At 42.5% G+C, this 16,895-nt stretch overlaps 1 protein-coding gene across 1 annotated transcript in view; it reads right to left on the bottom strand.

Moving 5' to 3' along the window:
- Positions 1-250: 250 nt before the first annotated feature.
- Positions 251-16,895, bottom strand: part of golga4 (golgin A4) — a 23,693-nt gene continuing 7,048 nt past the window's right edge. The window contains 23 exon segments of the mRNA XM_029450348.1: positions 251-982; positions 1,115-1,201; positions 2,099-2,184; positions 3,863-3,938; positions 4,303-4,371; positions 4,572-4,592; positions 6,076-6,162; positions 6,993-7,123; positions 7,533-7,654; positions 7,746-8,179; positions 8,181-9,818; positions 9,820-11,544; positions 12,091-12,246; positions 12,361-12,459; positions 12,732-12,910; positions 13,008-13,155; positions 13,496-13,579; positions 14,779-14,957; positions 15,061-15,214; positions 15,950-16,048; positions 16,155-16,211; positions 16,338-16,385; positions 16,491-16,817. Of these exon segments, the coding sequence (XP_029306208.1) occupies positions 959-982; positions 1,115-1,201; positions 2,099-2,184; positions 3,863-3,938; positions 4,303-4,371; positions 4,572-4,592; positions 6,076-6,162; positions 6,993-7,123; positions 7,533-7,654; positions 7,746-8,179; positions 8,181-9,818; positions 9,820-11,544; positions 12,091-12,246; positions 12,361-12,459; positions 12,732-12,910; positions 13,008-13,155; positions 13,496-13,579; positions 14,779-14,957; positions 15,061-15,214; positions 15,950-16,048; positions 16,155-16,211; positions 16,338-16,385; positions 16,491-16,817 (6,030 nt within the window). The 3' untranslated portion in view covers positions 251-958.

Raw genomic sequence — 16,895 nt, forward strand, 5'->3', positions numbered from 1 at the left:
GGGTAGGAAAGAAATAAAGGTCAAACAAAGGTTAGCCTTGCTGAAGTATGTGACCCGGTACATACAGGCTCTTTAAAACAGGGCTTAGGTGTGATGTCTGCATTCCACATGCGTCCATCTCAACAGGAAGTGGTCATTCTTTATCCTCCGTTAGGCAGGCTAAACAATGTCAAACCAGGTAATGAGATAAACAATTGGATTTAACACAGAATAAACCATATGACAATAAAGACAAAGAAGTGACAAAAGGTTTTCTGTAAATAAGATTTAATTTATTTAGTCTGAAAATGTATAGCAAGTCATCATATAGTACCCTATAGCACAGTCTTAATTATCATAGTACAATTTACAGTTTTCGTGTTTTTTGGGTCTCTATGTCAGTGTAGTGACAAAATATAAAGCATAGAAAAGCTGTGTTAAACAAACAAGGTCCAGAGGCCAGGATATCTAATGTGGTGCGAGTGCACAGTTAAAGGGTCGTTTACAGTTTTACAGAAGTGATTCAGACAACAGCACAACACAGAAACCTATAAATCAACTGACCTGTCAGCATAAAATACGTGATAATTATATAATTTATTGCACAAGCCAATCTGTATAAACACATTCTAAAATAAAAAGGAATCAATTTAAACTTCATCTAAAAACATAAATTAACAAACTCAATTTCAGAGTAAAACTAGATTTATGGAAGATTTGTGTTTCTGGCATATTCTCTAATTCCCTCATACTTTTAGATATATTCAAGCATACGGCACCCCACACACACACACACACACACACACACACACACCCCCCGTTATGCCCCAGTGTGTGCTCAAACACACATACAAACATCCACACATGCATACACATACAATGACAAGAAATGCAGAGAGAAGGGCTCGATCACATCCATGGCAGTCTTCCCCTTCAGCAGCAGCAGCAGCAGATTTCCGTCCATAAATACCCGAAACATTCACACGCTCAACCCTAACCAAGGCTGTGGAGGGACAGATAGGAAAGTAATTAAATTAATTGTCCAATCATCAATGAAGAAGTGCATGTCATATGTTTGTAACTGCAAGAGGACTGAAGTGAATGAGCTCATGAAAGCAGGCAAACAAATGCTTACCATGGCTTTTGTGTCTTCGTTTTCCAAAACCTTTTGCGCTTGGTCTGGAGGAAACTTGAGCATGGAGGTTATCACTTTGGCCATCGTCTGTGGATGAGGAGCAAATAAATAAACAAATAACAACTTGACAATAGGCATTTCTTTTGTGTTGCTTGTACAAATGTTCAATTTCAAAAACCAGACACACTAACCCCCCTACCTTGACAACACGATCCAAACAAATCGAGCTTGTTCTATGACAATTAAAGCCCAAAAAAAAAAAAATCAACTCCAGACCTATCTGCCAGGGTGCATGTATTTCCCCATAAACACAAGGGATAATCAGAAACAGGGCAGCTGTGTAGGAAACCAAACCGCTCAACTAATGCTAAACAAGGCCAGCATGTCTTTAAATGGCAAATCCGTGTCATGCAAGATGTATTTGCTAGCAGGCAGCCTGGGGGACATCCTCCACACTGGGGAGGTCTGCCATGTTGCCATAAAGACTAACTGTATGCTGAGGAACTGGGAATATCCCGCTGACTTTAGGGCCATGTCAACTGCACTGTTAATTAGGGAAATCACTGTTAATTTCACCCGAGAAGACTGGACACAACATGACTTTTATATGGCGTCCTAAATGCTCTCACGTTTTTCTGTGGCGGACGGAGGTCATTGGGTATCCTGTAAAAAAACCTGTGATGGGCTGACTCTCCGACGTTTCAAGATTATTAGTTATTAAGTCAGTCCAGTGGTTTTAAATGTTCTCATTTCCAACTTCAAAAAAGAGAAAATCTGACTTTCATGTTTTATTTTTGAAAAACGTTACAAAGCAAATGCTGCTGTGTCACACTTTAAGATATGATGTAACCACCATGAAAAACCGTAGAATTATAGCCTCGGATTGATGAAATCAAATACAAAGCTTCATCAAAATTGAATGATATAAACAATTACTCAATGTTTCTTTGTGTGTATAATACTGTAAGAAAATAAAAAGCGTACTTTTGTTTCCCGTCCCATCATGTATTCAAACAAAACCTTCCTCAGGTACTCCATCTCAGTAGGCTCGCTGCTGTTGTATACAGGTTCTGTGAAAACAAGCAGAAGACATTCAATCATCTGAAACCTGGTCAGCCAATAATCTATAGTCTATAATGCACACTCGAGTGAGACTGTAATAATCATATTCAAATTATATTTTCAGATAGAAAAGTTTCTCTCTCTTTCTTGCTTCTCGGGTCAAATTTGTTTAACGGGACTATGTGTTAAGCCAAAATGCTGCTATTTTAGCCGGGTCTCTCGTAAAAGAAATAATATATTGCAAGAGAATTTCTGCTTGAATACAATAAAATAAAAATAATAATAATAAATAAAAAATCTAAAAAACACAGCTGTAGCATCTCAATCAGGATGCACTTCTAAAAACATTAAAAATAATCTTGTAAAGTAAGACTAGCATACAATGCCTGTCAAAAACACAGCATTAGCACATTAACGTCACAAGAGTCAAAGCATGAACGTTTTACTTCCACGGCCAAAGCTATAACGCCATTATCCCTCTAAAAACTACGAATGAGAAACTGGTACGGTGTGGATAGGGCTGGTAACATTTAGAAATACTTCCACGGAACAACACTCAGTCGCTTTCTTTATCTGGAATAGTCATTCAGAGGACGGTCTGTCCCTGCATGCGCTAAGAGAGACCGTGCGATTAGAGGACAGGAACAGGTTCTAGAGAAGTGCAAACAACTCTTTGATCTCTTGTGTGAAGTAATGGGTCACCAATAAATCCCAAAACCTTTGCCCTCCTGACCCCGTGTTGCCCCCGAGGAGCCTACCATCCCAGCCCACATCAAACCAAACAAACAGCCCTCAGATCAGCCCCTCTACCTGAAACCACCGCTCTGTGATCTAAGAAGGCTCGACGGATTCAAAATGCACTAATAAGTACTGTAATCCAAAAGGTGATACAGGACAGAGTAGCTTGAATATAATTTGTGTATTAGAAGTAGAGGATTTGAGAAAGTAAAAGTCTGTGTGCTGCAGGGACCTGTGTGGGAAACCGTCACACCAAAATGTGCAAAACACATTAAATCCAATGATGGCTTCTTCACCGGCCCCCCTTCTGACAGCAGATTCTCTTTATTACACCAGCAGGGATGCTCTAAGAGGAGGGTCAGATTCACTAAATCTCCCCCCATCGCTCTCTCTCTCACACACACTATGTTCAGTTTATGATTTACTTGGGAATATTGCATTGACTTACAGTCAGCACCCAGAGGCTTACCATAACCTTAACCACAAGGCTTATATGTCTAACCCTCACCCTTTACTCTAACCTTAACCAAACCCTAATTATAACCGCAGCGCTCATCTTAACCAGTGATCTTAAAATCCTGCTTAGTTGGCTAAAATGTCCTCAAAGGCATAGTTAAACCAGACCACACACTCCTCAGGATCTGCATCTCTTGTCTCATTTCTGATCCAGGAAGCTATGTGAAGTCTGGAAAACTACTGGTGTCAAAACACCCACTTTAGGCTATGGGGACAATAACTATACAATTCATATGTTAAGACAATATACAATCATCTGTTATGTGTTAAAAATCCCTACTACCGTGTTCCCTGTCTTATACTGCAGGTGTATGTTACGTGTTACATGTATGTTTCCCATGATACTGCACTGTGTTTAAGCATTTTGCATGGCATCTAAAAAGGAAATTGGCTCAAGCAGCAGAACTAAGTGATTCATGGTGTTAACATTACCTTTGTATGTGCTCCCGAGATGAGTTACAACAGTGGCTCGGTGGAAACATTTAATCTTGTCCTCGAGCGAGTGAATCTACCGTGGAAAAACACACACGCATGCACAGATTAATAATTAAAAAGAGAGCTATTTGACCCCTGTGGGTTAATTCTATGCGTTAGTCTAATTGTTGCGTGGGACATAAGCACAGCCTTTTGTTGATCATCCTCGGGCGATGTTTGTGAGAATGACGATGTGTGTGAGAAAACCTGTGGGAGGCGTTGCTGTGATTGTTTATAGGGTTAAACCAAATGTAAACAGATGTGCTTTGTTATTAAGTTGATGCAGCAGGAGAGCAGTAGCTCCTCGTGCTGGAGGCCACAGAATGCTGGGAATACACTGCATGGGATTTGGTGTTCACTTGTCCCCGCGAAGAGCACACACGGAGCTCGACACTCACTCTCTCAACAAAGCCCTGCTCCTTCAGCCGAGCCTCGCTCAGCAAAGTCGTCTTCTCGGCTAGCTGAGCCTGAGGTGGAGAAGGACGGAACATCGTCAGTGAGAACGGCAAGGTTTAAGGTGGAACAAGTAATGCAAGACACAAACAGTGCGTGTCCATCAATGATGTATGTTTTCAAGATCAAACAATTGTTTTACAGGGTTAAGGGGTTCAAATGTTATATGTCCTAGAGACAGTGAAACGAGTGATGCTGGAGCCAGCAAACATACCTGTAGTTCTTCTGCGCTCATCTGTGCACAAATAAAGAAGAAATATACTTTATGTTACAATAGAATGAAAAAGGTTTAGACAAAACTGTGAGGTGACAAATATTCATATATACGCTATGGTGGGAGTTTTGTCCCCTCTGCCATAGCATCACTGTGTGTATGAAGGTGGACACACATGTTCCTTCATCCCGATCAACATGGGCACTGCAGTTTATTTTTGAATCAACCTCACATACGCAAAACTTGCTAGAGAATAGAATCTGTATTAATGCACCGATGAAAGTAGAGGCAACTTAGTCCCGTTTGAGTTATGTTTTGCACAAGCTACAATGCCCAGCTGCTTTTAGGGAATTATTTAGCATTTTTAAAGATGAAACTATATATTTTTGTGACCCATTTTGGGAGCCGCACATAGGTGGAAGATGTCAGAAAGGGATGAGAGATGGTGTTGGTCACAGAATAACACCGGCCATATCTTTTATTTGCACGGAACACAGTACTTGTGCCGTCTCCGTGGAGAGACACACTGACACACTGTCTAAATCAAGAATGCTTTGCGAGGCCTGTAGTAAGGAAAGGCCTCCCTGAGCATGGACCCATCCAATCCACCCATAAAGTTATTACCTCACTAGGGAAAAATGCAGCAGAGAGAGCAGCATAATTCTTTGTGTTGGTGTGCATCTGGACACAGTGTAAAGCTAGCAGAATCAGCCCAGGGGTCTCATGGCACCTCAACACCTGGGTAAAACGTCTCGCTGGAGTACTTTTGTCCTATCTGGCCTCTTTCCAGCACGCACATATCGCCTGTGAGTATTGCTGTAGTATAAATCTGAGGCGGAGAATCACCCCGTATGATGATAATTGAGAACAGGGATCGAGGCTGGCTGCTGCCTCACAATCTCTGTTTTCCGAGGGGAACATTCCTGAGTGATTCAAACGAGCTTCCCAGCATCCGGCACGCTTTGGAGGCCAGCCACACGACCGGAGCGAGAGACTGATCAGGAGAGTTTGTGAACAAATTGTCCCTGAGCTCTTATGCGGAATCCTTCAATTACAAAGTAAGACAAAAGGAAAAGGTAACCGATAACTGCCGAGGCTGTGAACCTGGATATGAACTTTCAAATAATAAAGGCATCCGAAAGGGCCTCGTGGCACGGACACAAAAATAAGTCTGGAATAGGTTGTCATTCAAAACTAGTAATGCTTCCATCAGACAGACTTTTCCCAGAGGAGGAGAGAGAGCTGAAAAAAGCTGATTTCATTCAGCCATTGTTATTTCATGCAGACATTAAGTGACATCACAACGGCTGATGGTTTTAACAGCATCGCTATATAAATCCAATCTAAACCTCCATTCTCGTATATAATGGACTTTAATGACTGCAGGTATGATTTTCTACATCTGTGCAAACGGAAAAATTTTCCCAATACATCAAGCAGTAGTGACAGCAATCACAGATGTTTGACCTGGTGAATATGTTCAGTCGGTCAGAAATGTTTGTACCTCAGAAGTATCAAGGCCCTTTGCTTGCAACTCCTCCAGTTCTTTCTGAACCTGCCACACTCGGTCCCCCATCTCCTCCTCTCGACTCTGGAAAAGAAGAAAGAACGGCCGAGTCATTTCCTGCGTTTCATCTCAGCATCACAACTCAAGTATGTTGGTTTAATCACTTGCTGCCTCAGACATCCCATTCTTAATTATGTTATGACACAATTTCATACCACACTCTGACCGGTTTCCTAATATATATATATATATATATATATATATATATATATATATATATATATATATATATATAATCATACAGAAGGCATTCATTGATAATTAAGTCAAGATTTGTTTAGACCAGAAGCTCGACCAGGGAGGGGCCTGCCAGATGATATGGAGACAGATCTTTAAGTAGTAGAATTTATCATTTGATTTAATATATAAATACACATATTAAGTCAGCCATAACACCCAAACAGTGTTGTGTTTAAGAATGTGTGAAAACAAGTTAATCAACAGTTGAATAATTAGAAAAAAGGTCACGGATAAGTAGCTAACAAATAAACAGCAGAAAGATAGATAGTTAAAGTTAAGTAGCTAAAAGTACTGGATAACAGATTAAATAAACATCCTCCTTCTGTCACTAAGTGATATGGTAGAAATACAAACATTTACTGTTTATCAAATAATATTTAAAAATAAATTCAAATGGATTTGGTGATGGTCATGATGGTTGGTGTCGATGCTATGGAGGCATGTCTTACAAAAGAGGTTAAGAAGCACTGCTTCAGAGTAAGAGTGGTGCGCCTGCCAACAACTGCACTGACGGCTTCCAAATGACGGGTGGAGTTCATTTCCTTTCCACGATTAACTTACTGTGTAAAATAGGGTCTTGTGTGAAGCTTTGAAGCTTCATCGTTTTACAGTACCTGTAATACCTCTTCATATTTCTGAACAGTTCTGTGCAAATCATCCTCCTTCTGGTCAATCACCTTCCTCAGCTGACAGGCTTCTTCACTATGGCTGCTGAGGAGCTCCGCCTCTACGGTCTGGGCCTTCTCTGTGTCGAGGAAGGGGAGAGAAGCCAGAGTTAGCACATAAAAAAGTAACCACGTTCATATTCCAAACCGCTCAGTCACATCCCATCTGGAATGCAACACGATTTAACCGAAGAGGAAACAAGGGAACATGGCAGTTCAGACGCACTGTTTCCAAATGCAATGATCCCTTCATTTTGTTCCACCCATTGTCCAGATTAAAAAAATGCGTCATGTGTTTCATGTAGTTATTCCACCCTACATGAAGGTCCTTCACTTTCAATTTTGTTATTTGCTTGACTGAAACAGAAGTAAAGTAGAGTACATTAAATCATTTCACCACAACAAAGAAGCATGATCACTTATTCCTCCCGCTTAACAACACAGCTGTAAATCTTGTTTAATTTCATGAATGACTTTCTCCCGCCTCACCGATGGTCTCCTTCACTGTTGTAACGAGCTCCCTCTCTTTCAAAGCCATCTGTGTGTTGAACTCCCTCATTAACTGCTTGATAGCAGAATTGTGCTTCATCTCCAGATCTTCCAGCTCCAGTCTATTAGAGCAGAGAAGAGAAGGACATTTACTAACTTAGTTTTCACTAGCATGTTTCATTATCAATGATCAACTTGACATCGTAAACTTACTTCATCTGTTTCTCATTCTCGCCCAGCAACTCTTTCTTCATGTATTCTAGGTCCTGCTCGTGCTCCTTCCTCAGCAATCGGATGTCTTTCTGTAGCCTGACGAAGTCCTTGTGGATCTGCTCTTTCTCCTTCTTCACTTGACTCAGATTGTTCTCGAGAGACTCCAGAGCATCACCGTCCACTTCCTGCGTCGCAGAGTGGTTTTGCATCACACTCTTGGTTTGCTGTACGCTGCTACATTCCACCTTCATCTCAGCTTCTGATGGATTTTGGACCTGCTTAATCATTTCTCGATGTTCATCAAGCTGGTCATCCTTTGCACATATTTCTTCTCTCAGGCAATTTATTTCTGCGAGAAGGTTTCCATTCTGCTCTTCTGCTTCCTTCAGCTTGGCCTCGATTTCGTGTAGCGCTGAGTCGGTTTCTTTGAGCTCGTCCTAGTTGCGCTGCATCTCTCTGGAGTGAGGACAGCTTCTCTTCGTACACGTTTTTCAGTTCCTCTAAAGACTTTTCTTTCTCGAGCCTCTCAGAACTCAGAATCCGTTCAAGTTCTTTCTCCTGCTCTTCCTTAAGCATGACGAGCGCTTCCTCGAGAGCTTTTGTTTTCTCCTCTAGCGTTTCTGTGTGTTGTTTGCCGGACGCTTCATTGCTCTTGATTTCCTCCAGACCCGCCTGAAGAGCCTTGATCGCCTGCTCTTTCTCCTCGAGCTGCGAGGTGAGCTGTTTTTTAATCTGAGCAATTTTCTGCTCAGCTTTCTTCTTCAGCTCCGAGACTTTCCGAGCGCTCTCCGCAGATGACTTCTCCTCAGCTGCCTTCAGACTCTCCTCTTTGCTCTTGATAATCTCGTCGTTCACCCTTTCGAATTCCTCCCTTTGACTGTCGAGCTTGTGTTTGCACGTTTGGTTGTCTTCCTCGAGGGAGCGAAGTTTCTCCACCATCTCCTGCTCCAAATTGCCATTCTGAGTGCACTGCATCTGGGTCTGCTGCAGCTGCTCCACCAGCTCTCTCTTTTCATTCTCCCTAATGCCGTGTTGCTGTTTGAGGTCAGCCGTGAGTTGTTCGCACTCTTTTGTCTTCAGGGCTAACTGTTCCTGAAGCTCGCCAAGTCGACTGATGCAACTCTCCAGCTCCGAGGTGAGCCCGCCGAGCTTCTGCTCCTTCTCGCTCAACACTTGGTCCATCTCAGACTTGCTGATGGACTGATTGTCAATACTCGCCGTCAGCCTTTGCAGGGCTTCGTTCTTTTCGGAGATTTCTCGCTGCAGCTCATCAAGCCTGGTCTGCAGAGATGTAATAATGTGGTCGTTCTGGGTGAACTTGGTCTCTGCCTTCTTCTCGTACTCCGACAAACTGTTCCTGAGTGCCTCTGCCTCCTCTGAAGCAGACGTTCTCTCCTGCTCTAATCTCTCAATGGTCTCTTGCATTTGAGCAGCGGCCTGCTGTCTCTCCTCTTTATACTGCTGGTTCAGCTGATTTATGGCTTCCTCCTTCTCTTTTATGCTACTTGCTAGCTGATTTTTCAAGTCACAGGTGAAGCTTTCCAGGTTACTGATATGCAACTCGTTCGCTTTCATACTTTCAGATATGAGTCGGTTTGCTTCACTCAGCTCTTCAATTTTCAGAGCTTTCTCACCGATAGACTGAGAGTGACCATCTTTCTCGTGCGTTAAGGCTTTGACATGCTCCGTGTGAGCGTTTACCTGAGCGGTCATCTGTTCCAATGAAATGCATAGATTCTTATTCTCCTCCGTCTGCTGGCGGAGATTCCCCTCCAAAGTGCAAATTCTATCTACTTTAGTGACGATGACGTTTTTGAGATTCACAACCTTTTTCTGACTACACAGCAGTCTTTCTTTCAGCTCGTTCAGCCTACACTCAACTCTTTGACAGAGTTCATTAGATCCACACTCCACTTTAGACTGAACCTCCTTACAGTGATGCTGCATTTGGTTTCTGATCACAATTAATTGCTGCTGGAACTCAGCTTCCTTGGCTTGTAGCTGAACAGCAGTTTCCTCAAATTTATTCTGCAAGTCCTCGCTTTCCTTACACCGGGAACCTTCCAGTGCTTTACTGCTGCTTCTCTGCTTCCTTCAGCTTTCCTGACAAGACCTTTAACTTCTCTCTGCTCTCTTCCTTTGTCATGTTGAGCTTGTCTTGGATGGAGCTTCTCTCGTTCAGAGCCTGGTTAAGGTTCCTCTCCACTGACTCCATTTGCTCTTTGAGCAACGCCTCACCCTCAGACAAACTTTCGAGCTTAACCGCTGCTTCGTTAAGCTCTTCTTGCAGCTTCTGCACAGTGGTTTGTCTAATTGCCAGGTCTTCCTTCAAATCCTTTATTTCAAACAACACTTGCTCGTTCTCCTCTCTGCCTCTGCTGAGTTGCTGAGAAAGTTCCTCCAGTTCCTGAGCCTTCTCCTGTAGCATGTGTGAGTGTTTCTCCGTTAACTCTTCCTCCTGCTGTCCTAACTTCTCCTGCCAACGATGCTCAAGCTCCCCAATCTCGTGCTTATGGGTGTCATGTAGCTTCTCCACTTCCTCCTTATGGTTGGCCTGCAGCTCCGACATTGCACTGCTGAGGCCATGGGAGCTTTTTTGCGACATCTCTACAATTTTCTCTTGAACTTGTTGCTCTGTCTGCTGAAGCTCCTTCTCCTTCTTTGCAAGCTCCTTCTTCATGGTTTCTTCATTCTGCTGAATCTTCTTCTTATAACTCTCGTGCATTTCTTTGGCCTTGTTTTTGAACTTTTCCATTTTTGTTTCCTGCGTCTTCAGCTTAGCTTCCATCTCAGTTATAGTGTTTTTCATCTTCTTCTCGAGGGCAGCTGTTTCCTCCTCCAGCTGTTTCTTGAGGCGAGTTTGTTCCTCCTGCTTAGTGTTCAGTTCTGCAGTAAATGACTTCTCCTGCTCCAAGAGCTCCTTTTTGGTCTGCTGTAATTGCTGCTCTAGTTCTTGAAGAGACTTATCTTTTTGCTGACAATCATTCTTTGCTACTTCCAACTGATGCTCCAAATCTGACAAATTCTTCTTACACTGATCCAGATCCTCTGACATCTTACTTAAGTGTGCATTCGATTCCTTTAGGCTGCCACTCTGCAGCTGGGATTGTGATAAACATTGCTGCAGCTCCTCCAATTCCTTAACCTTGACATTTAAGTCCTGTACAGTGGAATGTGATTCCTTTTGTAGTGTTTTTTCTCTCAGGATGTGTTCTTTAATTTCTTTTTCCTTTTCCCTCAGAACAATATTCAACGCGTTAAGTTCCTCCTTCAGAGTTTTCTCTACACCTCCAAGTGACTGCTCGTGCTTCCGTTTGATTTTTGAAAGGTCTACATTGTGCTTTTCCACGTGATCTTGAAACCTCTTCTCATGTTCCCGTTGAGCTGAACTATGAGCATCTTCGGCTGCCACCAACTTCTCCTCCAGAAGCCGTTTACTCTTCACAGCCTCAGAGAGTTCAGCAGAAACTGCCTCTAGCTCGGCCTGCTTTGCATCGAGTTTCTCCAAGGTTTTCTGGTTCATGTCTTCAACGTGTGCTTGGAACTGCAGTTCTTTATCTTTCAGAAGGGTCTCCAATTCAACTCTGTGCTGTTTTTTGAGCTCCTCAAGAGCAGCGTTGTTCTTCTGGGTTAGGGTGCCCTTGTGTTTTTCCAGCTGCTTCTGGTGCTTTTCCTCTAATGCAGAGATTTGCGCTTTGTGTTTATCCTTCAGCTTCTCCAACTGACTGGAAAGTTCATGGGACAGACTTGATCCATCTTGTGAAATCTTCTCCAGAGAGCTCTCCAGCTCCAATACTCTCTGCAATCACATACACGTAGGCTGTTTATTATTCTAAGTCACTACAGTTTGTCATTTATCAGAATTTTGAGCCAAAGATAAAAACAAAAAGGTCAAGAATTGGGATATTTCTTTTAATAGTGGGACTGTTCAGAATCAGTACAGTTATCACCACACAAGATGAGATTTAAATGTTCAGAATGAAAGCCTTTTTCTTGTTGTTACTTAAAAAATACATTAAAAAATGTTACATACAGCGGTTCAAAATGATAGGTACTAACATTCATCGTCCTTCATTCTCTGGCTTATATCTGTATTTCAGTGTGTGTGTGTGTGTGTGTGTGTGTGTGTGTGTGTGTGTGTGTGTGTGTCTAGAGCTTGCCAAATAACTTATACATCAGATAATATAAATGCTATTTTTGTTAATTAATTGACATGGACATAGACATGAACAGACTTTGAGCCTCAAAGAATTCAGTCAGCCCGAAGTAGAAGATCTAATATTATCCAAGGACCTGCGGGGGGGGGGGTTATTTTTTAAACTGTAAAAAAAAAAATACAACTCACAGTTCGTGCAGCTTCCAGCTCCAACTGGATCTCTTTAACCTTGTTGTCAGCTTCAGTCCTCAGAGCAGTCTTCTGTAGCTCTACATCCTCCAGAGCCAGAGAGGTCTGCTGTTCCCGCTCCTGGCCTAACTGAGAAAACTCCTCTTTGCATTGCTCCTAGATACACAAGCAGCACAAGCGTGTCACGACAACATTTAAAAGCGATTGTTTTTCATCCGATTTACTTGATTATGTTGCGATATTAAACAAATGAAAACTTTTGGCACATACCAGAGCTTTGTTGATTCTGGCACTCGTCTCTTCTTCTTTAGCAGCCAAAGCGTCACTGTGGAGTTTTTCCATATTGGCCACGGTTTCCTCCGATGATTTCTAAAAATATTAATGATAATAAAAACACATCTGATTTGTAAATTGCTTTTCTGTGTAAATATTTTAAAATCAACAATATTGTTAATAATTATAAGCGTTTCCTGTTTCCTATATAACACTTCTAGCTTCTATTAAGTGACTCTAACATGTTATATTCAAAGAAACCAAATTAGCCAAGTCAGAGGGTAATGGCAATAATACTAATATACTAACGGCTTCTTCAAAATGAAAATAAAAAGGCATGGAGTATACAGAAGACGTCACTTCCTGACCTTCATGATGGTGACGACCTCCTGTTTGACTCGTGTGAGTTCCTGCTGCAGACTCTTCCTCTCTTCCTCACCGGCTCTTTCAACATTTTGCACTTGCTCCTCCAGCTGAACCTGCAGCTGTTTTCGGGCCTCGTCCGCCTTCTGAGCTGCACCCAGCGCCCGCTCAACTTCTTCAAATGCTTTGGAGGAAAGAAAAATAAAATAAAAAATGACAACACATCACCAACATATCCTGAAAAGACATTTGCATGTACACGACCAGGACTGGATTCTCACCTGATTTCTCAGTTTTTTCTTTCTGTTCTTGTAATTCTTCTTTCTGGGCAGTAGCCTGCTGGATCCTGGAGCGTAGCTGTGCAACCTCCTCTTCTTTCATTTCCAGGGTTTCGTGCATCTGCCGCTTTGTCTCAGCTATGACCATTCCCTAAAAGCAACCCATGAAAGAAAAACCTTTAAACTGTGCTGTCTGAACAAATGTTTTGTGCTGGAATTGATGCTGGTTTGATAAGTACTATCTCTATTTTACACCCAAACTCAAGCGTCTGGAAATCTTTTTTGACTTTAAGTGGTTTCAGCATTCCTAAACACAGATCACATGAGCTGATGTCCATCCTGCCGCGCTGGGGTCAAAGTGTAAGAGAAACAACATGGGACTTCAAGGTGCGACTTCTTTACCCCGTGGAAGAGTAGAAAAACATGTCATGTCTGAATCTGTAGGATCGTCAATCAAGATGTGCCTAAAGCCTTAAAAACTACTCACTCACCTTGTCCTGCTCCAGCTGTTCAACAAGGTTCTTAGCATCACGCAGCTGAGTGATCAACTTAGTCTTTTCTGATGTGTGCAGTTCCTATAAACAGAAAACAGAGGATCATTTCAGAATTGTTAGTCATATTCTCTATATGCTTTGGTCAGATAACAGAATGAGTGGTTTTCTGCACCACCCAGGATGCCTCACCCACAAGCCAAATAACCCGAGAGCGTGCACAAGCCCAGCTAAACCAACAAGTCGACCCAAATTACAGCCCAGTTCAGCAGCAGTGGCATGTAGTAGCTGTGTCTCTGTGGCACCGCTGTGTAACCAGTGGTTACTAAACAGGAAATGCTGGGCTGTGTGCATTTCTCCGTTGTTTGATCCACGTGTGCCCCCAGGCTACGCAGGCTCTGAGTTAACAGTATCCTGATGTTCAAAAATTCATAGAACAAACTTTAAAAATGTATAATTTTACTGCATAATATACAACAACAAAAAAATCCAATAAAGCATACAATACTCTGTCAGCACGACTGCATAATAAATTCAAAGATCCCTGAGCTGAAGGTCTGGAATCGTAGACAGATGGTCTGTTTTATGGGATATTTGTCTGAGACGGGATGAGCACAGCACAGCCCAGCAATTCCAGGATGCCTTCATGCTGCTTAAGAGGGCTAAACACCGGTTAACCTCTGCTTTTCCTGACACAGGAAAAAGGCCCTTGTATTCCCAAACAGATGGAAGATTCAACGCAAACATGATGGCAAAAAAAACCAAGTCAATCAACATTCATCCCAGGCGAGCTGTGTATTATCACAGTGTCTTTGTTATGACAAACATTTGTTATCGGCCGCAACACATCAGAGCAGCCATGGACAAGCTGAAAAAGCCAATCATACCGCTGAAGCAAAATGTTTTGAAAATCCATGAAAACAACGGTTCAGTCGTGTCACGCTGACACGACATGAACCCTCGTCCTGGAGCTTTGCCGGAGAATTCGGATGTTCGGACTCTGAGAACCGCAGCTATCCACTGCGTCACTGAGATGATTGAGCCGCTTCATAAGTGGACCGTAAAGACTCTGGCAGACGTTTTGCAAAACATTAATTACTCTAAAAACACTGTTGAGTCACTTGCAGCATCTCAGTGTCATTTTAATCAAACCGCTTCATAATTACAGTTTACCGCCCAAACACTTCTTTGTGAGCGTCAATTTGACTGGAAAATGTTCTAATATTAAAGTATGACCACGGTTGTCCCCCCAGTGTCATTGCTGTTGAACACGGGTTAGCCACCTTTATCTTCTCTAGCTCCTGCAGCCTCTCCTGCAGAGTTTCATTCTCAGCGCCCAGCTGGGAGCTGCGCTCCTTGTGTGTTCGCATCACTTCTTTGCACTTCTGAAGCAAGTTTTCCTGCCTCGTCACTCTCTTCTGCAGAGCCTCCATAAGTTTGGTTGGATCACTGTTGCCCTCTCCTGCCCGGAAAATAAAATGCACTGGTTAGAAAAAAATAAATACACATAAATCTAAAGGATTCTCATAGAAGTCCCATAAACTATGCATAATAAATGTGCTTACCCTCAGTGACTTCAGGCTCTACACGCTGCTCCTTCGAAGGACTTTGTGTGGAAGAGGTTAAGTGTGAATCTGCATCTTCGGGTCGAGCGACGTCCCCCTCAGGTGGCCCGGCACCTTCAGAGACCACCTTGGATCGTTTCTTCAACAGAGCAACCTGTTGGAAAGAGCAAAAAAACACAGTTAGTGAAATAAACCTCTGACTACTTTTTACATTACATTTAGCAGACGCTCTTATCCAGAGCAACTTGCATTGAACTAAGTACAGGGACAGTCTCCCTGGAGCAACTCAGGGGTAAGTACCTTCCTCAGGGGTACTATGGTGGCAGCCTGGTATTGAACTCCCGACCTTCTAGTGTTTCGTTTGGAAGGTGTACCACTAGGCCATCACCATTACTTTGGTTAAAGACGCAATTCTGGCATTATCCAACGCATGCTTAATGTTGTATATGTACTTGTTTTTATTGGTAAGTGCATAAGGGACACTGATCCAGGTTCTGAGGTTTAAGTGAATAAAAAAACAACAAAGAAATTAAGTGAAATGTAAAATATTGCCACATGTATTAGTTGATCACTGCTGTAAAATTAGCATATGGAATTGATTCAGTGCTAAGCTTTCTTTCTCTCTGTAAATCAGCCATGTTTATTCAAAGTACTGTACATGATCACATGATCACATGATCACATGTTGTACCAGCTGCAATTAAATCATTGTGTTGGTTTAATGCATAAATCGAAAAACCTTTTATTCTTTATATTATTTTGGCCCTAATAATTGTGTAGTAAAAATCTGCTGTCATGACTAGAGTCATACTTTGCTGGCTAAATCCTGAAAGTAACAAACTTTGTCCCGCATACATATCCCCGCCACCATCCATGTACGAACACTCACCTGTGTTTGGAGTACAGTGATCAGCTGGTCTTTCTCTTCCAGCGCGACATCAAACTCGTCTTGTAGGTGTTTCTTGGCCTGCTGGTCCATTTGAAGCTCCTAGTGATCATTCAATATGTTCACTCATGCGTAAATATCATATTCCAAAAAAAGAAGACACATACTGACCTCGAGAGACAACAACATTCATAACATATGGCCATACCTCCCGCAGCTCCCCTATCCTGCGGAGAGATTTATCTTGACTCTGACTGAGGATGGCCTGAAGGGAAGGAGAACAGTCATGAATATATGATCACTTCAGGCATGCTACATATGTTCCAAGTCTGATGAGAAAAAAAAACCCTGGGGAAAAACATCATATAAAAAATAAAATATTAGAAATTACCTGCGTTTTTTCTTTTTCTCGTTGTACTGTGCGGTACGCAGTGACAAGCTGTGTGGTGAAGAAGTGGAGGTAAGTGAAAGGGGAGACACACTAAACAGGTTGACAAACTTTACATTTCAATCTTCGAGGAGCCGTTCTCTGTGTGACTCTCACCTCCGAGTACTTCCCTCTGTACTTCCCGAGGCTCGACTCCACTTTATGCAGTTGGTGCAACAACTGCTCTTTGGAAAGGGGCTCTGCAACTCCTGGTGGATCCTCAGCCTCACTCTCAATGTCTGATGGGGGATCATATGTGGGGGCGCCCGGGGAGTCGCTTTCTCCCAAAGGTGTCAGGGACTCGCGCGATGAGCTTCGGACCAGGCTTTCTTTAGAGGGAGAGCGGAACAGACTTTCTGCCCGACTGGCACCGACGCGAATCAACGACTCCATTGAGGGAACTCTGAGCTGCAGTTTCTGGGCAAAGGAATGGGTCTCATCTCTCTGTTGGGGAGAATCGAGAAATGACATAAAAAGATAAAAAAAATTTAAACTAAGATTAAGTGACAGCATCATAACATT

The sequence above is a fragment of the Cottoperca gobio genome, chromosome 15, assembly GCF_900634415.1.
Source record: "Cottoperca gobio chromosome 15, fCotGob3.1, whole genome shotgun sequence".
In the NCBI taxonomy this organism is placed as follows: Eukaryota; Metazoa; Chordata; class Actinopteri; order Perciformes; family Bovichtidae; genus Cottoperca; species Cottoperca gobio.